Consider the following 20,779-nt stretch of genomic DNA (forward strand, 5'->3'; position numbering starts at 1 on the left):
CCAATCGAATTTAAGTACCGAAAAGAGAGGTGTACGTCTCAACGAACATTGTTGACAAGACCGGGCCTGCGAACGTGAAAGAAAAAAAGAAAAAACACACTCGTCCGAATAAATATGGGACCCTCTTGGCCCAATGTTAAATAGAGAAGACGCATGTGATTCCAGTCGGCTGGATGTTGTACCTCAACAGAAACCACAAAGCTCCAACTGTACACGAACACAAGAAGAGAGGTGAAGTGGATACAAGATTTAGACGGGCGGTTTCCTCTTTTTATTGATTTATTTTTTTTTTCAACCGTAGAAAATAAACTGTAACTTGGCAACGAAACTGTTGCCTTTATTTAAAATGGAGAAAGCCAGGCATGAACTTTGATTTGCATTGTCGATTGTTTGGATTTTTACTGTCGAACAAGAAAGGAAAAGTCTTTGCGGTGCGTAGTTTTAAGGTGACGAGAACGATCGATAACCGTCTCGTAATCATCCCTGGATTTGTAACTTGTAATGAGGAGCTCGAGCTGCTTACGACGTGAGCGCGGAAAACGCAGTCACAAGAAGGACACCAAAGTTCATACGATGAACTCGTCAATTCAGTTTCCCTTTAGTTGTTGCAATAGAAATGAAATAAAGAAACGAATGATTTTGACTGTCGAATGAGACAATTTTATGAAAGGAATCGACTCTAAAATTATTTTTGTTGAAACAAAAATTGAATTCATGAATTCAAAGATTATCGCCAAAAGTCTAAAATAAAATTCATCAAGTCATTGTTTCAATATGGAACGACAGAGCTCATTTTGGAGCGGCATTTGTTCAACGACAAAGCCCAAAAAGAAAATTACACCGCCGAATTCTATTTCCCAATATTGATTTTTTTTTATATCTTTTCCCGCGCCACAGGCAAATTCTTTTAATTTTTTTAAATGGCAGTTCAAAAGTCGGGCGACGACGACGTTGGTCGCATTTTTAAGGATAGCAATAGCCCATAAAAATGCATTCTCAGCAGCAGCAGTTTCAAGAGGAAACACTAAAAGTCACATCTTCCCCCCCAAAAAAAAACATTCAAATGGCAAGATGCCCTGCGTGTGATCTTCAAGATGAAAACTATATTGGCTTTATTCGCCTCCATAAAAACGAACGATAAGAAAAACCAGCATGAATGCAACATCCTGCATCGCCAGGTAATAGCACACAGGTAGGGGGGGGGTAGAAGCGGCAAATCGTACTAGTGGCACTTATCACTTGAACGTCATATTCAAAGCACAGCGACGAAAGCTACCGGCATCGTTCAAATCCAATAAAAAAAAAAAGTCCCGTCCGGATAATCACTGATCGCACACAAAGCAAAAACACACACACACACAAAAACTGGTTTTATGAATGTCTACAAAAAAAATTTGATGAAATAATAAAATACGGCGAAAACAATAGGGAAATGCATTTTTGAATAGAACCAACAATTGTTAATCCATCAGGGAAGGCAAATCCGTTGCGAGTTGAATATATTCGTTCACGTTCACGAGATGTTGGGCGATAGACAATAGGGCGCCATTTTGGCCAAAGCGTGAAAAATTGAATAACCTTCAAGAGGCGAGTTCACAATTAGTTGACGCCCAAAGTAACGAGAAAATCAACCGTACCTTCTTTTATTCATCATTATTTCACACCCAAAAAGTAATTCGTATAAAATAATAGAAGCCGCCACCTATCAAGATTGAAAAACAACTTTGAAAATGTCATTTATCTTGAATCGTAGCGAAAATTAGTTTAGGCTAATCAGTTTGAAAAGGATTGCGCACTGCTGCAATCGTCATCCATTCATTAGTGCACGGCAAACTCGTTTGAATAAACGATTAGAATTCAATTTCGATAAAAGTGCATTGAACCGAGTCAGAGTAGAAACTTTGCGATGTGAAGACGATGGAAAGAACCCGTTACGCCCAATGTGCCGAAATGGAACTGTCAAAAACAACTTTAACGGCACATGTCGCTAAACTCAAAGGAATCAAACGAAATTGAATACTACCGAGAAATAAAAAATGAGCTTAAAAGGCTGTCTGAATCAAATATGATCAGATCAAATCAAATCAAAAATGAAAAAGACACGTCAACGTTGTTCAAATGCATCGCCCCGAGCAATTTATAGACGGGCGACATGTATACCAACTTTTGCACGCATATAAACAATGCCAAATGTGACTATCCCATTTTTACATATGATTTGATCAAAAGGAAATAGTTTATCCAAAGACGTGACCCACATTTCGCTGGAAAAAGAACGAATCCGAATCGACTTTTCAGAATTGATGAAATCCTGAAGAAATTCAAATCAGAGTAAATAGTTCAATAAAATGAGGGGAAAAAGGGTGAAACGTTCCAAACAGAAAAAAAGAGATTGGACTTTAATTTACAACGTCATTAAGACGGACGACTTTCATTATACCCTCATCAACCCGAAAGAAAAAAACCCGAGTAAATTCAATGTGACAGTTGGAAAGAGTGAGGAGCACCAACAACCAATTCCATTGCCTTTCAACTTATTTGTTGTCTCTAGACGCACGCTTCTCAAGCAGCCATAGTTTCACATGTCGTATTTATTACCGTTGGGTGGTTTGATCTTTCGTCGTCAAAGGCAACCCTCCTCCTCCCCCATCATCGCTCTGCGTGTACTCCCCACCCGAAAAAGAAAAAAGAGTTGATTTATTTTCGGTACTAATAAAAAGAAATCAAAGCCTGGGCGACGAGTTTCGCTATTACTTGATTGACAGACACGGAAAGGCTTTCTACCTACCACTCTCACACGGCAACAACTTTCAAGAGAGAGAAAAGTGCACACACGCTCCCGCCTTCTTATATATATATATATAGATTATAGACCGCGTGCGGATCATTGGATCACTCTTACTTCTATTCCCCGCATCAGCCGAGTTCTTCTTTTTTATCTCCACTTCGTGTTCTCTGATACCTTGCCGGCTATATCCTCCCATTTTCAGTAGAGGCTTTGCCAACCCCCCGGGTTAAAAAGAAAAAAAGAAGAGCATTACGGGTAGATCGGCTTTTGTGGGTACCAAACGAGTCTGGCATACGTTAGAAAGAAGAAAAAAAAATACCCAAGGCCTGAAAAAAAAAAAAAACTTTACCCAACTTGGCAGAGACCGTAGAAATTGGGGGCCACAGACGGACGCATTCACACACGCACTGCTCTATAGTTAATTAAACGCACACATAAAAGAGAGCCAGACCGTCTTTTCTTTCCTCAATGTCCGCATCGTTGCCTGGGCGCTTGGCTCGTTTCTGTTCATCCGAGTGAACATTTAAGGTGGAAAAGAGAGGGGCCGCTTTTGCCTTCATTAACATCATCATCTCCTAAGGTAAGGATGTCGTCTGCCTCTAGGTCCAAGGTCTTGCTCGACACACAAGCAACTCAAACTGTCATCGACCCCAACGTAAACCCTTTCGCAATGGAAGTCGAGCAGAAATCCGTCCAATCAACGAGCCAAGAAAAAAAGACCGTCAAGGCTCAAAAAAGCAAAGCCATAGACACACAACAAACAGCAACAAAAGAAGAAAACAAAACAAAAATCAAAACTCGACGGGACGCTGTTTTCTAATTAGCTTTGATGGCGTGTATATATTTTCGTTGCCTCGGCTCCTTTTACAGCCCTTTCGATGCGCGCAGATCTTATTGATTTCTTCCTCCGGCCCTCCCACATATTGAAAGAGAGAGAGAGAGAGACCTATAATTCTCTTTTTTTCTTTTTCATTCGTTGTGCCAAAACGAGGAAGACACCCTCTTTTATTTTATTCTTTACTCTTTGATGTACCGGAGAAAGATGGCGCCTCTTTTTTTTTTTACATGATGCTATTTCTTTGTGTCTTTCAGACGAACCGTCATTCCCCTTCCCTTTTCTATATAAATACAACAAACAATATCGAAAGGAGAGCCTCTGAACGCGCATCTACGACGGAGCTATAGAAAGACACCTCTCAGTCTCTAATACCTTTGAAGGAGATCGTCAAAGAGAGGCTGAAATTGTTTCCGGCCTTCTTTTCGCTTTCACCCGAAAAACGTTAACACAACCATCCCCCCAAAGAAAATAAAAGCTCGGTAAGATAAACAACAAAAAAAACTGCAAACAGATACGATACATACATGCAAGCCAGAGATACACGCAGAGGATAACCTTCTAGCTGTTGCTGTATTATATAGTTTTCTCCCACTATATAGTCTATCTAATATTCCTCATTCGACTCTCTTTGCGATGGGGGATGGGGGACCCAAAAGGGAGGGCGTTGCTATGGTTACCTTTGTATTGCTCTCGCTCGCTCTGTTATGTCCTCTACGTACTTGCAATCCACTATTTACGAAGCCGTCATTGATTACCTATATATACCGTCTAATAAAAAAAAAAGCAAGGGGAAGGTGGAATACACCCACCAACTTCCACCCCACCCTTAAGGTCTTTTTTTTTTTACTCTCGTTTTTATTTCATATACGGTATATATATAGGCTGTATGTACATTTGTACACATTTTATAGATAGGCAGATATGAAAAAGAAGGAAATGGAAGGCTCTCAATCTCATTTTATGGCACTACCGGGCTGCGTGTGTGTCTGTATTGAAAGGAGAGATGGAGGAAGAAAAAGAAAAAAATCGGGACCCGCTTTTCCTTATTTTTCTTTCTTGGCTCATAGGATATGGAGGTCTGCCATCAATTAGATGGCAGACAGGTGAACGGCTTCGATAAGATTGGCTGTTAAGAGACGAAAGAAGCAAAAATAAATAAATAAAAATATGATGAAAGGAATCAATAAAAACAAAATACTGGATCCATTTCGTCGGACATTCTTGCTATGTCTCGAAAAGACAAACGACGCTAAACGAATTTTCAAACCCAAAAGTCACACACAACCCCCCCCTCCCAAAAAAATAAATAAATAAATACACGAAAAAATAAAATCTATTCCACTTAACGAGGATACCAAAGAAGAAGGAAAAAAATGTCGATAAGAGCAAAGTGCTCGTCTTTCTGCTTGCGGCTTTGACAATCGCTCAAAAGAAATCAAAACGTCGCTTTTTTTTTCTTCTCTTCTTTACCCTCCTTCCCACTTCGATAAGCAATCAGTCAACGTCACAACTTGTTTCTTTTATTTGTTTCGTTTAGTTTTCCTCTTTTTTAAGAAACAAAAAAGCCAACAAACAAAAAAGAAACTGTCGGCAAAACAAGAACAGTTAGTGAACCTTATTATTTTTTTTTTTTTTATGTTGCTCAGTAAATAATAATAACAACAAAAAAGTGCTGCTGTACGATGGAAAAAAACCATTCGACTGGGACCAGAGACGGGCCAGTTGGGATGGTTATTTATCATCAAGATTCGCTTGATTAAATAACACCCGGCTACCAATCTATTCGGTTTTGGGGGGTTCAGCTGTTTTGTTTCTATGTGTTGTTGAAAATATCAAACGCGGAAGAGGAAATAAAAACGTAGTCAATGCACTACATTTTTCTTCCTGAACAGATAATTTTTGAAAAGAACAAAACAAAAACGATCCTTTTTCGTACAGCCCGATTGCGACAATGTCGTTTGATACGAACACGATGGAAAGTTTAAAGGGCAAAGTGATAGGGGCTAATCACGTGGAATCGTATAGTTTATCAAAAGGTATATAAAAACAGACAAAATCAAATGCATCGCCAGGTGATCCAAGACCCCAGTTGAACCACATACTATAACCCAATCCAGCCAACAAGGTATTCAAATTCAAAAATTAATTACTAATTGACTTTGCACGATAACAAACAAACAATTTAACGGTCTAGATGAGCATTCGATTTTTGCTGATTGCCGCACCTATTTTGGCCATTTGCGCTGCCCATCCGCACCGATTGAAAGACGTTCATCAACGCAGCAGCAGAGATCTAGAAACCATGATTTTAAACAACACCGTCGAATTGGACAAGCAAGGTGGGACTTTCCGACTCGATTGGGACTTTGGTCTACGATCAAGACGCCACCAATCCGCAGGTGGTGTTGGAAATGCGCGTCGCAACAAGAGGTTGGTTCAGCCTGCGTTTCACATCGGCCGATCTTTCGCTGGGCGATTACTTCTACGGCGCCTACGATGCCGATCGGCCATCCAATAGCTTTTTCCTGGACAAACATTGCGAATTGAACAACGGCAGAGGCTGCGAAACTGCAGACGGACCGAAAGACGATCTACGTAACGATTTCCAGTTGATATCGATCGTCTTCGGCCAAGATTACACTTTAATGCGCATTGCTCGTCTAGCCGACACGGGTCATTTGCAAGACGTCGCCATTACGGTGAGTTTTATTATTCCAAAACCCTTTCATCTCGTTCGAAATCTAACTAATGGAACCACTGCATTTGAAAAACCCAAACAGCCCGGCCCGATGATGATTGGCTGGTTCTGGTCGGCTGGCATTTGGGAAAGCGGCCAGCTCACTCCCATCGACAAAATGGGATTCGAAGATGTCGTCCTCATTCCGGAATGAAAACCAAATCAGTCACCAAAATTAAGTCATTATCCTCTTGTGATAATAACCTATAAGGCATTGAAGTAGAAAGACCGCAATACGTCAAATACAATTTCAAATAAAACGCATCCAAAAATAGCGTCTTTTATCGACTAGCCATGAAAAAAAAAATAAAATAAACACACACGACATCAATCAAACAAAAGGAGACAAAAAATAGAAAATTTGAGTGGGAAGAGATTACACCCCCTGCAAGTCGGGCAAAGTCATTAAGGGTTGAACGGGTCACCGACAAAGTCGTGACGATCGTCACGAAAAAAATAATCCTTCATGGCTGCCTTTATAAATTCATCATTCAAAAATGTATTCCACGATGGTACAAACGTTTCTGTTTTAATCTTTCATGGTCCATTGGAAGAAAAGATAGGGGCGGGAGAACTGACGGGGCCAACAATCCGACAAGTTGGTGCGTTTCTCTCTTCTTTAGACATGTCAAATAAGCTGAGCATTCTTCTTCTTTTTTTTAAAGCCGATTCCCTCAAAGTCTATTATGCTAATTCAGTAAGGCAACAGTAGACGCAGAGTGTGATTCTTCTTTTCCCCCGAGCGAGAAAAAGAAAAAAACAAGTGGTCGTGAATGACATCAGAAAGATGACGAGTGCAAAGTAGTCTTTTGTCAAGCAAAGGCAGAGGCCATGTTTGCAATGGCCAGTAATCACACGACATACAAGACTACACATGCATGGATATTTCCACAAACTGCTTCACAACCAATCGCGTACAAGAGAAGCGGTTGCTATGGAGATGATTGCGTTGGTTGTCAAGCATCACTAGACATCATAAAAAATATGAAAAAAAAAACGTGGAAGCTCCATGATTGAAAGAAGGGGACGTATTATTACTCGCTCCCCTTTCACGTTCCCTTCGCGTATGACGGATGTATGTTGCCTGGGCGACATAATGAAGTCGGTAAATTTCAAATAACCACATCGACATCCATCCAGTAGAAAAATTATTTCCGCATCGAATATTCAAAATAGGAAACAACAGCTGAAAAAGAAGCAAATTGTTTCAGAATGTAGAAAAATGGAGAAGCTTGTTGATTGCATCAAATGCACATAAAAAAAACGGGAAAATGAGTAACGGGACGAGGCATCGTCAACAGCAACGACCGTAACCGTTGCCGTAACGCTATTCGTTGAACCCCCCAATGCCTGAAAATCTTGTACCAACTCCCTTCATCAATGCAAGGGGAGATGATGATGATGATGATGATCAAGTGGTGCTCTTTTCGTGGAAACCCTTGGAAAGACGTGCAAAGTGAACGCCAGCAAAAGATAGGAAGGCAGCACGTGCGGACGCGTGCACCAACCAGACGCCCGTTCAAAACAATCAATCAAATTACGGCGAATAGAGAAAGGAAACCTTAAGATAGCGACGACGACGTCATCAAATTCAATTCATCGACTTTTCCGTGTCCTTAAATGAAGAAAAAAAAAAAAAAAAAAAAATTGAAAAAAAAGGCCCATGTCGTTCATCATTGGAAATACCTATTTATTCAACCAACGCGCAGTATTGTTTGCACAGCGTCATCTCTTGCGCGCACAAGAGGCTCACGGCTGACATTGACGACAATGTTTTAAATTGTCCTAGCTGCCACCCCCCGACAGCTCTCACAAAGCGCACACACCTCTCTCTTCCTCTCTCGATCCCCTTTAGAAAAAAAAAAGCCTCGAGACTGTGACCTGTTGTTGACTCGGTCGTGATGATATTCCAACACACAACTCTACTCCCCCCTTATATGTGTATCTCTCCTCTACTTGACGACATTCTTTCCCCTCTTGCGCTAGAGAAAATATCACGTTCCGTCAATATTCACAGAACGGATCCCTTGTTCTCGCCAGCCACTTGACGGGCCCTCCTTTTTAAAAAAACCATTGCGTCGACATCGGCGATATCGGCAGAGCGGGGTGACAAGCTACACGGAAAAGAAAGGAGGTGGAGGAAATGCGTTGTTCAGCAACGTCATCGTCGGATGCTGAACTGCTTGAAGACATACACCAGACGGCACGCACGTCTATGTAATAAACCGACTCTCCAGACGATGAATAATAAATCTAATCAAATATGACTCGGCCTTTTTTTTTTTTTTAAGCAAAAAGTTTTAATTCTTTATAAAAAAGAGGGGGAAAAAAACGCTGTAAAACTTCATGTCAAGCATTTTTTTTTTTGTTATCTCGTTATTAATGAAGCGAATGTGTTACGAGCTAATAAGAAGAGAGGGAAGCTCGTAAAAGACCTCGTTAAACGTGAGATTATAATCGATGGTAGTAGTACAAGTCATCATTGAATCGTCTACTAATTACAATTTGACTTGAGCAAGTACTTTCTAATTGTTAAGGGAATAGGAGACGACCGATTCGGGAGAAAAGGAAATCCGACGCTGGACACATCAAGTTTTTTTTTTCTTCTTTTTTTAAAGACCCGCTACCTTTTTCATTATGATTATGATTATTCCAAGCATTTTTAAGGGCTCCTTTGACGCTCGTTCAATTTCACATTTACGCCAGAGAAGGGAATTGGGAGGAGAGAGAGAGAGGCAGGGGGGGTTGCCTAGATGATCTAATCCCAGTGAAAAGAAAGCCCTGACCAGAATACACCAGAGGGAAAAAGAAAGAAGAGCCGCACGGTTGATGACCAGCACAGTGTGAAAATGAGGATGGTCATCGGATCCATTTTACCACGAAAAATGAGATATGAACGTTCCAGTAATAGTTGGGTTAGTTAATAGCGTCCAAGGCAGTAACAACAGAAGAAGAAAAAAATAAAAGGGGGAATAGAAATAATCTCATCTGAGTGAACCGGGCGTTTACGATGATAATAAGCTGATTTGTGTTGGTCGACTACATTTGATGTGAGTGAGTGAGTGTGTGGATATAATAGCCTGTACTGCTGCCGCTGGAAATTCAGAAATCCCATTACATGGTAAACAGGGGACCGAGTCTAAAGAACGAACCGAGTCGGCCGAAATTCTTTTTTTTTATACACACACACAAGCGCGGCACGGCGTGGGGGAAATTGGCTTGTCAGTGGCCGCAGCCGGCCACACAATAGAACCAACTACACAACAGGACTCAAGCCACAGAATGCTTTTGGAATACATATAGAAAAAGAAAATAACTTAAAAAAGAAAAAGAAAATGCACCAAACATTATAGGAAAAAAAAAAAAAAAGATCAGAGCAATAGCCTCGTCTCGATCTGGAATGGAGATGAGGCTGTTGTATGTGACGTGTAAAGTCCCCGGTTGCATCCCTTCCATCTTCTTTTTTTTTTATCAGATCGTCGCCTCGTGTCCCGCTTTCTTTTCCATTTCCAAAAGGGGGGAGGAAATAGGGAGGGATATACAGTGTATATAGCCCCCACAGTATTACTAGTACTACTCATACACAACTGCATCTATACACAAGTGGAGCAGATAGAAGCATCTCACTCGACTGTAATGTAATCTAAATCGAGCGTCAGTTCTCTACTACCCCCCTCTCTTCTTTCACGAGTGGTTGTTCCAATCTTCTCGCCTTTTATAAACTCTCCTTCTATTCAAACCCCTCGACAAAATAAAAAATAAAAAAAACCGCTAGAGAAAAAGAATTGGGAAGTTTGCTCTCACTCTCTGATTATCATCCTCCGTTGCGTAAACTTTCCCATCCCGATTTCGTATTACACGAGTACTATTGACCGGAAACGGCAGATTTAAAATCCCATCAACCGCACAACAATCGATTTAAAAACATGTCACCCCAACAAGCACACCCACAAAAAATGAATTTTTCCAATTAATTCCCTCCTCCACCCCCATCGCCGCCAGAGCGTAATAGTCCCGACATTAGAAAATGTGGCCAGACGGAGATAATAAGATCATTTCAGTCCGTAGATAATGTTAAGACACGCGCAAATCATAAGACAACATTCCACAGGGAGAGGAAGAAAAAAAAAGATGATCTCTTTTAGATTCTTTATTACCCATTACACCAATTATTTAAGAGACCTTCTTTTCTTCCCCAGAACAAAAGAGAATAGACTTTTTTAGAATGTTCAGTCTTTTCTTTTGTTTTTTCTTCGAGTTAAAAAGAAAAAAAAAAAACGAAATTAAGTGGATCGGAAAAGAGGCAAAATCAAAAGAAGATAATCATCATCCAATTATGTCCTTAAAAAAAAAAAAACTCCAATAAAAGATGGCGACAAAGCAAAGAAAACACGTTACGTGTAAAAGAGTCAACCCACAACAAAAGTGGCAGGGGTCGGCGGCAAATGTTCTTTAAAAAAAACGAAAAAATAACACACATAACAACAGGATCAATAAATTCTAGTGCCATTTGAAAAACGAAAAAAAAAAAAATCACCAAGAAAAGCAGCAAAACACGGGGCAACAACAATAACCTTGCGTTCGCAGTTTGGCGTCACAAGAGTTGAGAGAAAATTTAGGTGTAGTGCGCTAAAGGTGTTACAGATGTTGTCCGAACACGCTAACATTTTCCCTCCCCCCTTCCCCTTTTTATATGTGACCCGAGAACGAGATAACCGGACGACCGTGTCTCATAACTCTCAGGTTTCCCCCTTTGGCACACAAACACACGCACAAAACATAAATTTCTTTAAAAAAGAAAAAGAAAAAAGCATTTCACCGTAAAGCACCGTAACATCAACGTGGCACACAGCAGTGGGGACTGCGTGACGGAGGTGTCGTGAACTCGTGATCGAATCGATCTAATAAAGCTGGAGTTCAAAAAAAAAGACGGCAAAAGCAAAAAGAATAAGGTCGTCAATTAGTTTGTCTCATTTCCTAGTCATTTTCAAAGCCGACAGTCCGCACGACGAGGGGAAACACGAACGACCCATTTAAAAACATTCTCCCCTCCCCCCTTAAGGCCCTTTTAGACGATCGATTTTCAATTTCATTTCGTATGAGACGAAGAAAAAAGTAGATCAAAAGAGCGTAGAAAATGAAATGTCTGGTAAACTTTGAAGTTGTGGTGAAACTCTTCTTTGTCTCCCTGTAAACAGAGGGTAGACGCCATCTAGCGGCAAAATATGCGAAGGTGCTACAAGCATTGGGCAACAATTCAACAGATGTCCAACGAATCGATAAATGAAGACGAACATTCCAACGAATAGGAATGCAACCAAACCAAAGATAAAGAGAACATTTGTTCTCCTAACGCCATACAGCCAAACCTCTACAAAGTGAAAACGGATAACTCAAAATGTGCAGTAAAGTGGTCGTAATTTTTGTGCTAGTACCGGTCAGCTTCCTTGTCATTTTACTAGCCCTCAACACAGTAACAAGCAGACAGAGACAGTTTCAATGGGATATGAACAGAAAGGACGTGACGTCACTTCCGCAACTCGACCGAGAAAGAATTCAACAACGTGCTGAACGATTAGCCAAAGCTCTGAACCATTCAAACCATTTCCTGGGAGCGAGACGTATTCGAAACCGAGGCTCTGCTTCAACTCCATCAACATCTGAAAAACAGTAAGTTCACCAGCGCCATCTCTTAACAAAAGATATCGACGTGAATAAAAAAAACCGCCAAAATTTGGAACGCTATGCCAGGTTTCCCATTGATACATTCTTCACCCTCGATTCAAGTGAACGTAATCAATGGCTACAGTTTGCTCTACACAATTCACGGCAGCAACAACGATAAAAATGATGGTGTCCTACCTCCTTATATGCTGGCAGCTCATCTGGATGTGGTACCGGTTGCAAATGGCACGTGGAAAGTGGCCGATCCCTTTGAAGGACGAATCATCGACGGTATCATTTACGGACGAGGAGCACTAGACGACAAAAGTTCTGTGATGGTAAGCTGTTGCCTTGGTCTTACAAAATGTCCACACATGCAAATAGGACAATTGCAAATTGGCCACAGTGCTCGACTTTAGAGAGATGGCTCAAATTCCAAATGTGCTGAAATATGAATAATTTGGTTAAAATTTTATAAAGCAGCAAGATAAGAAACATTTAAAACTATACCTATGATATCTGTAGCCTTTTGAAACCAAGCAGCACTTGAAATGAGAATTTCTTGTCATGATGAAAACCACTACGTAATTACCAATCACTTTGTTTTGTTTGTACACTATAATTCTTGGATTCCAAGTTCTGAACATTTTCGACATTTTTGTATCACACTTGCATGGTTGGCGTATCTGAGTAGAGTGAACATGCTTAACTTGTTCAATAGGCTTAAAGGACACCAAACACCAGTTTATACGCATGTCGGACACCATCACAGTAAACCATTTAACACTTGATTGGATTTAGTTTATCTTTTCGTGGCAAAAAAAAAAAAAAATTACTTACTCACGCTTCGCCAGATTTTAGTGGCACGTGTTCTTCTGGCTCAATCGAGCGCGAAATGAGCTGAGAAAGAACAATGTGGTATTAAGTAAATTCGCAGTTTACAACATTGCATATTTTATTAAATTTGACTGGTTATTTCTCTACTTTTCATTTCTTTTTTAAACATACAGTAAAAGAATTTAAGAAAATCTTTTTTGAAATTATATTTACGAAATACCTGTTTATTTTTATACAGGGCATCTTAGAAGCATTAGAATTTCTTTTGGAAAACAAATATAATTTTCATCGAACTTTCTACATTGGCTTTGGACACGATGAAGAAGTAAATTTGTTATTAATTTTAAAACTATCTTTACGTTAAATAATTTTCAATTCAATAACTGTTTAAGGTTTCAGGGTTTGAGGGTGCTGGCCACATTGCCAAACATCTCAAAGAGACCGGAGTCAGCCATTTAGACTTTGTTTTGGACGAGGGCTATTTTGTTCTAGAAGATTTGGTGGAAGGAGTGGATGACCTTGTCAGCGTGTACGAATGCAACTCTTAAACTTTTTATGGTCGGCTCAAATTCAATTGTATTTGCAGGATTGGTGTTACAGAAAAAGGATATGCTACATTGGAATTATCTGTTGAAATGACTCCTGGTCATTCAAGTATCCCCCCCAAGGAAACGGCCATCGGTGTTTTAGCCAAGGCAGTTTTGGCACTGGAAACTAATCCGCATCCATCCATGTTCGGTCACGGTCCTGAAATGGATTTTTTTTCATACATTTCATCCTCAGTAAATCACGTTGATGTCGTTGACAAAACGGATCAATTTAATCAATTGTTTGATCGCTCCAGGCAAAGATTGGGCACAGCGTCTTGTTCTCCAACTTGTGGCTTTTGTCACCTCTATTATCAAAGCTTTTGTCACGTTCTCCCGTTACTGATGCTATACAAAGAACAACGACAGCCGTCACTATTATTCAAGGAGGATACAAGGTTTTATTTACAATTATACACTGTGAAATCTAGATTTGAATCTTTTTTCTATTCAGCACAATGTCATTCCAGGTAGTGCCTCAGCTACAGTCAATCATCGAATCCATCCGGCAGACAGCCTTGATCAAGTAATCGAACACAACCGTCGGGTCATTAATGACCCACGTGTTCGAATCAAAGTTATCGACTATTATCCTCCGACGCCTATTTCGCCATATGGTCTGGACGTTTCGGCTTTCAATCTGATTGCCAGTTCTGTCAAACAAATTTACCCGTCTAGCGTCATTGCCCCAGGTTTGAGATCAATGTCAGCTGATTTGCAGACATCTAAAGTTCACTTTTATCTCGTTCTAGCTTGTTCACCGGCCAATACGGACCTTCGGCGTTACGTCGAACTGTCCGATCATTTGTACCGAATTACCCCAACGGTGTTGACACCTGTGACGCGGGGTGGGATACACGGTGACGATGAACAAATCACGATCGAACATTATCATAATTTCATTCGTTTTTACGTTGCTCTAATGCTCAACGCTGATCAGCCTGAAGCCGGTCACTTGACCGTTCGTCACCATCGGGAACTTTAGAGCCAAAAGCAATACACGTATCACGAAAATTGATGAAGCTCCTCCCCACCAAAAACCCGGCTTTTCACGAGATCAAAAATATCTCTTACGTGGGAATAACCTAGATCAGAGTGACACGTATCATAACGATTTACCCTTGCCGACTCGTTGCAATCATTCGCTGATAAGAATTTCATTTCTAAAACCAATCTCAAGGCTGATATCGATTAAGCAATATTAAATCTGATAGCGAAATTGGTAAATAGACACGACAAAGTTCGTTGTGGCTGCACAGTTATTAATGTACGAACTGTAGCTGCTTGTTTCAGTTTCAGGCCTAAATCGGTGAAACACAAAAATGAAGAACAACTTAACTCAGTTATACTTACTAGGCATTACTCTTGTCGTTTGCTGGGGTCGCAACGTACCAACATCAATCAGCGAGGCTAAAGCGAAAGGTAGACAAAATTACATGTGTAATATACATAGACCTACACATTTGGATGATTACATTATTTTATTGACAGTGAACTGCCCAAGCTTTTTGCAAGATGATCCACTAGTGCCTTGCTGGACTTTAGGCCCAAATGCAAAATGCTATTGCTTTTCTAGGACCAAAGTAATTCCTGCTCTTATTCTATCATAAATACATTCTTTGCAACTCATTTTTATTAAACATGAATTGAAGCGTCTTGATTGGAGAAGAGCAAATGAATTTTGCAGAGGAGGAGGCACGACCTTGCTTAGTCTTGAAACTTATGAGGAAGACATGTTGATCTCGCAAACACATCAAAGGAACCAGTTCGCCAGGTAAAAAGACAATCCTAGCATTAGTAAAAACGTCTGTCAAGTTTAAATTCTAAATCTCGAAAATCGTATAATAGAATTGTTAAACGACTACTATTGGACTTCGGGAAGATATTCTCAAGAAGGAAACAAAAGGTGGGAATGGGCCGCTATTGAACCTTTCCAACCAATGACATACACCAATTGGTATCCCGGGTCACCTTCCAACAACGCACCTGGAAGCTATGCCTACGTCAACTATCTCTTCGACAACGGAGTTTGGTTCGACATGACAAACACCACATCTATCTTATTCATATGCGAATCAATCGATGGTTCGATGACAACCACTGAAAGAATAACCACTGATGGTACAACTGAAGCAACCACCACTGAAAGTATAACTACTGACGGTCCAACTACTGACAGTCCAACCACTGACAGTCCAACTACTGACAGTCCAACAACTAACAGTCCAACAACTGACAGTCCAACAACTGACAGTCCAACAACTGACAGTCCCACAACTGAAAGTCCAACTACTGAAAGTCCAACAACTGACAGTCCAACAACTGACAGTCCAACAACTGACAGTCCCACAACTGCAATAGTATGGTCAAATTAAGCCAAATAAGGGGGTCTACCCAAAACAAATTGTTAATAGCGATTTTTTTAATGAGCATTATTAATACCAATGTTTTCTTACTCTGTGTAAAACCCGCCCAAGAAAAAATAAAGTGATCATATAAAAAAATGTGTTTAAAAATTAACTTTTTGCTAAATGGTGTCTTTTTATTAAAAATATTTTTATTTTAAAAATACAGGGTTAAAGAGAATTGCAAGATTAAGTTATGTTTCAATTTTTGTTTAATTTCAATGTAATTTAGTATTTAAAAAAAATTAAAATCTATTGAAAAATCGGTGAGCCGCCGAAAATTTCTTTGCGCGTTTTAACATGGCGCTTATGGGGAAACGAAAAGTTTAAAAATCTCTCCCATTTGTAACCTAAACGACCTAAAAATATAATCTTAGTCTCGTTTAATTCCTTGTTCCTTCTACTTCAAGTTTATATTAGTTATTTGAAGGCGGGACTGATTTTTCTGTAAGTTATTCATGTTTTTATAGACCCCCCCAATCGTCAATTTCAGTTTTAGTAATCAACACACCCGCTGGGGGGCTTCTTGTCATAGCCGCTGCAATTTCATTCGGCTATGATACAATACATGATGGTCACTGATAAACTCTTTTACTTTGCAGGTCAAAGCAATAGAAACTGAAAATTCCCGACTACTACGCGTCGACCACAGGTTTCAGATGTCCAGGCAATGGCAATTGGCCACATCCAGTTCACTACCACTACTTCTACACTTGCTATGACCATCACCTAGGTGCTGAACCAGCTCAGCTTTGGCAATGTGAGAAGGATTTTCTTTATGATGTCCGCCATCGTAAATGCCAGGTTTTCGAAAAACATCGTCTGTGGCAACCGCCTACAACCAAAGAAGCATTAAAATGTGATCATAAATGGCAGAACCTAGACCAATAAAATTGAAAGCAAAAAAACAAATAAAGCAATTCATGTAGAAAGTTATGTTCTTAACTGAAAAAAAGAATCTAAATCGGACAGAAAGACGAACATTACAAAAACTTAGAGAATCTTTCGTCAGCAAAATGGGCTTTACAAAAGGTGACGAATTGCTATTTCGGAATTATTTTCTTTGTCTATGATGTCAAGAAGTTTTATGTAAACCGATTCTGTGCAATCGATTAGAAATTTCAATAGCCTTAGCTCTCCATGACATCGGCATGAAATACAGGTCTCCATTGCTACTATCTTTTTTTTTTTTTTACAATGTGCCAGTTTTCAGTTGGTTTCATACACAGCAACTATCACACAATTGAGAATCAACTTAGAACACTGTCAAGAGTCTGGGTCCAAAGATCTCTTTGAACACCAAAGTCCAAACACATACAGGATGTGTCCCTAAACTTCCTAATCTCAATAAGCTAGCCAATGCTGAAACCTTACATTATCACATCTCCTATCATCACACAAATGCTGCACCCACTACTTCATGCACAAAAATTGACTGTCACATCTGTCAATGTTTGAGTACGTAGGAATAATTTTTAAATGTTGCCAGGTTCCTTGTACGATTTTGCCTTTAATTTCCATCAAATTAAATCTAACAAAGAGAGGCTATCCGCCCGTACCCACAGTCCAAGAAAAGCACTTATAAAGCTAGCTGTTACTCGTCGGTTCAAGTTTGTTCCACAAGTTACTAGGGATCATTTTCCTATTAACGTTTCTACTTCGTTGTCTCTAACTAATGTTAGGATAATAACATATGCTTTCACTAAACTTGTTTACCTGATCTGACACGGCTAATTTTTATAGATAGTGGAGAAATTCTGTTGTTTAAACCATGTTTAAACGTAGCAGAAGAGGACTGTCAGTTGTGCAACTTGTACCATATCGATAACATCCACGGCTGGACAGCGATTACTTCTTTCAGGGTAATGAACATTCGTCAAAACTTGAGGGAGTTAACTTTAATTTGTTTAACGTCGGAAAAGTCTCACCAAATAACCAGAATGTGTTTGCTAATGGGCAGACATACGGGTAACTCCCCGTATGCCCAACATCTGGTGAATGATTCCAATCCACTGGATTATCCTAATCCCGACGAAACGACAAACCTTCTTTCTATTAGGTGTAGTTGATAATGGAAATTGAATGTATACCTTTTTCAGCTTGATAAACTTAGTAGGTTTGCTAACTCTAAGCAGTTTAGTTGCAAACGGTGATCGCGATTTCTGTGCCGAAAATGAAGAATGAAATGAAAAGAGTTGAACATATTTAATTACACCAATTAGGTACCAAACTATCCTTTACAGTGTACATACAGTGAACCTGGACGCTGTACCTTTGTTATCTCCTACCTTCCCGGAAGCGACGGTTATTGGGCAAAGTATTTCTGCGCCTACACCAATTCACTTTATTTGCGTGTCTGTTAATTGAAACCATTCCAGCCATCCTACTGGCAGTGGTGCGTTAGGAACCGTTAACTTAGAGCAATGTTGCTGGTGCACCTGAATAATACAATCCAATGCCAAAACCTAGACCAATTTGAAAGTTAAAAAAATTAATGAAGCGATTAATGTGGAAAGTTATGTTCTTAGTCGAAAAAAGGGTCTATATTGGAGAGACGAACGGGCATTTCAAACATTTAGATACGTTTTACGTCAGCAAAACGGGCTTCGCAAAGTGTGACACAATTCTTATTTTTGGGTTTATTTTTTGGCTTACAATGTCAAAAAGAATTATGTAAACAGATCATGCAGTCAACTAAAAATTTTAATACCCTTATCGCTTGAACATATCAACATGCAGAAGGGGTTTTCCGTCTTTTTACATGATAAGGCAGTTAAGTATTTAGTTGTTGTTTAGCAGTTGGCGTTTAGTTTGGTTTTCCACTTCGCAACTATTAATCAATTTCACATTCATTTACAAATAGCTCAGATTATCCAGGTTGCTGTAAAAAAAAACTGTTTATCTCAACTAATCCAGGTGCAAAGGATCTTTGAGCAACAATCGTTTATAAAGATATGTGATATGTTCCTAAACTTTCAATGTGTAATTCAAGGCTGAGAGTATCTCGTGGACGAGAAATCTGAAGTAAACTAGTTCGATCATTTAGATGGAATTTTTAACGACTCATAACAACAATATCTACGTAATTTAAAAACTTCAGGAAATAAAATTATTACCGGTAGTCATCAATAATTGAACAATCTCAAAGGTGAATACCCGAATTTGGAATCATGTTTGTGCTACAGATATTACGTAATTACGGTATCCCTGTTCCCTGATATGGTAACAGACTTTGATAAAAAAAGGATCTCATATTGATCCAATGGCACTAACCGTGACCCAAAAAATCAATCGAGGATTAAGTGAACAAACCATTTGCGCTGTTTAAGTAAAATATGTTGCGTCTACCTTTTTCATTTCTAATTAATTTAATGTAATACGGACAGGCTACTGTGTAAACCTATTTCCAAGAAAACGCTTATCAACCTATTTACATCGTAGATTTTAACTATACTGTATGATAATTCTAAAAGATTCAACAAAACTTCCTACCTGGTCTGACACGGCTAGTTTCTGTAAGTAGCGAGGAATGATCCTGTCGTCTCAAAACAGCAGAACAGGACCTATTGATGTACAATTTCATCAAACCCAAAACCTTTAACAAGCAATTTAGTTATGTAATTTACACCATATCGATGAAATTCACAGCTGGGTAGCCATCATTTTTATCCGGGTAACGAACATTCACCAAAGCTTGAACGGGTTAAATTTAATGTGTTGAATATAATAAAGCAGTACCCACCACCAAGCAGAACTAAAAAATGTAACAGTCAAAACATGATCCTTAGATATTATGAAGAGAGAACCTAATGTTTGGAACAAAAGAACCGATCAGTTTGCATTATTCGAATTGCTATCCGCCTGATCCCTATCTCTTGCACAATGTGACCTTAGCGGTGATTCGTTAAACCCGTTTAATTACTAACCTCTTCAAGAATCTCCAAGGCTGATCAGTAATACCATCATTGGGGTGAGCTGAGCTTTTCCATCAGTTAAGGGAACTGCAGAATTTGAACCAAGATTCTTGTTTAATTATTGATTCACATACATGTAATTGTGACACCAATACCTAGATAAGGTAAACATAATAAATACATGTCATAACAGCTTACTTTTCATATCTTGTTTTGCTTCCAATAAAGCTGCTCAAGACCAAGCTTTTTGATTACCTGTATTTGTTGGAACCTCAGCAGGCCAATAGCTCTTGCACAGCAGCCTTCTGCAACACTTTGTGCTTGAAACAACTGCCTCGACATCGGACTTTTAAGTAAGATTTGCCGTTTAGAATCGTTGAGTTGTAAAAGGTCTGACACTAATCCTTGGTCATCTCTTTTAGTTTCGTTTCCTGGGGTTTACATTCCTGTGAGATGTGACCTTGACAAATTACTTTACATGATTTATATTTGTTCTGTGTGATCTGTGACTGAAGGTTTTTTTTTATAGGTTTAGTATTACTGGATACATACTTTTTAGCTGCACAAAGAGTTGTAGTCGGTTTCTCCTTTAAGTTTCAGAATTGGATTTCAAAATTGACGGGGGAGACGTATTGGTACTTGACTAGTTATTTCAGTTGGACTTTATGGCATAACTGATTTTTCCATTGCCGTTTTCACAAAGAGTACCTACACATAAAAAATACCAATTGAAAATTCCAACAACACTAAGAGGAGCTTCCATTGAAAATTTTAGATTTGAATGCACGAGGTCTGAACAAAAATAAGCAGCACCTAGCGGTCAAACAATCCAGTTACAATTACTCACTGGTAGATGGTGGCGACGTCGCTAACAAAATCAAAAAAAAAAAAAAAAAAAACGAGAAACTCGGCATTTTTACCCGACACTCAATCATGAGGATTACGATCGGAGGAAATGGGTAGAGCCCAAACAAATTTCCTTTGATAACGGCTCGATTTCTTTTAATTA

The 20,779-nt window shown here is 39.4% G+C and overlaps 2 protein-coding genes, 1 long non-coding RNA gene and 1 other non-coding gene across 5 annotated transcripts in view; 3 read left to right on the plus strand and 1 right to left on the minus strand.

Moving 5' to 3' along the window:
* The window catches only part of LOC116924925, a 27,848-nt gene extending 14,925 nt beyond the window's left edge, over positions 1-12,923 (minus strand). Inside the window, exons 1-3 of one of the 2 annotated variants that reach the window (XR_004395249.2) lie at positions 12,538-12,923; positions 12,226-12,471; positions 4,245-4,752 (exon numbers count right to left, since the gene is read on the minus strand). This is a non-coding gene — a long non-coding RNA (uncharacterized LOC116924925). Of the gene's footprint in view, positions 1-4,244; positions 4,753-12,225; positions 12,472-12,537 lie in introns of those variants that run through there. The other variant, XR_006647994.1, reaches the window with a different exon arrangement.
* Positions 5,608-6,627, plus strand: LOC116924924. The gene is made up of 3 exons (XR_006647991.1): positions 5,608-5,751; positions 5,821-6,325; positions 6,407-6,627. It is a non-coding gene; the product is annotated as an uncharacterized LOC116924924 (transcript).
* Positions 11,628-14,469, plus strand: LOC116924922 (N-fatty-acyl-amino acid synthase/hydrolase PM20D1). The gene is given in 8 exon segments (XM_032931520.2): positions 11,628-11,953; positions 11,955-12,033; positions 12,115-12,365; positions 13,103-13,189; positions 13,257-13,393; positions 13,451-13,646; positions 13,709-13,849; positions 13,906-14,469. Coding segments are annotated over 8 exon segments (1,614 nt in total). The 5' UTR covers positions 11,628-11,761; the 3' UTR covers positions 14,437-14,469.
* A 222-nt stretch (positions 14,470-14,691) lies between these two features.
* LOC116933230 (platelet glycoprotein Ib alpha chain) lies at positions 14,692-15,971 on the plus strand. Its single transcript, XM_032941062.2, is given in 5 exon segments — positions 14,692-14,873; positions 14,943-15,034; positions 15,104-15,196; positions 15,198-15,225; positions 15,300-15,971. Coding segments are annotated over 5 exon segments (840 nt in total). The 5' UTR covers positions 14,692-14,773; the 3' UTR covers positions 15,827-15,971.
* Positions 15,972-20,779: the final 4,808 nt, after the last annotated feature.

The sequence above is a fragment of the Daphnia magna genome, linkage group LG6, assembly GCF_020631705.1.
Source record: "Daphnia magna isolate NIES linkage group LG6, ASM2063170v1.1, whole genome shotgun sequence".
In the NCBI taxonomy this organism is placed as follows: domain Eukaryota; kingdom Metazoa; phylum Arthropoda; class Branchiopoda; order Diplostraca; family Daphniidae; genus Daphnia; species Daphnia magna.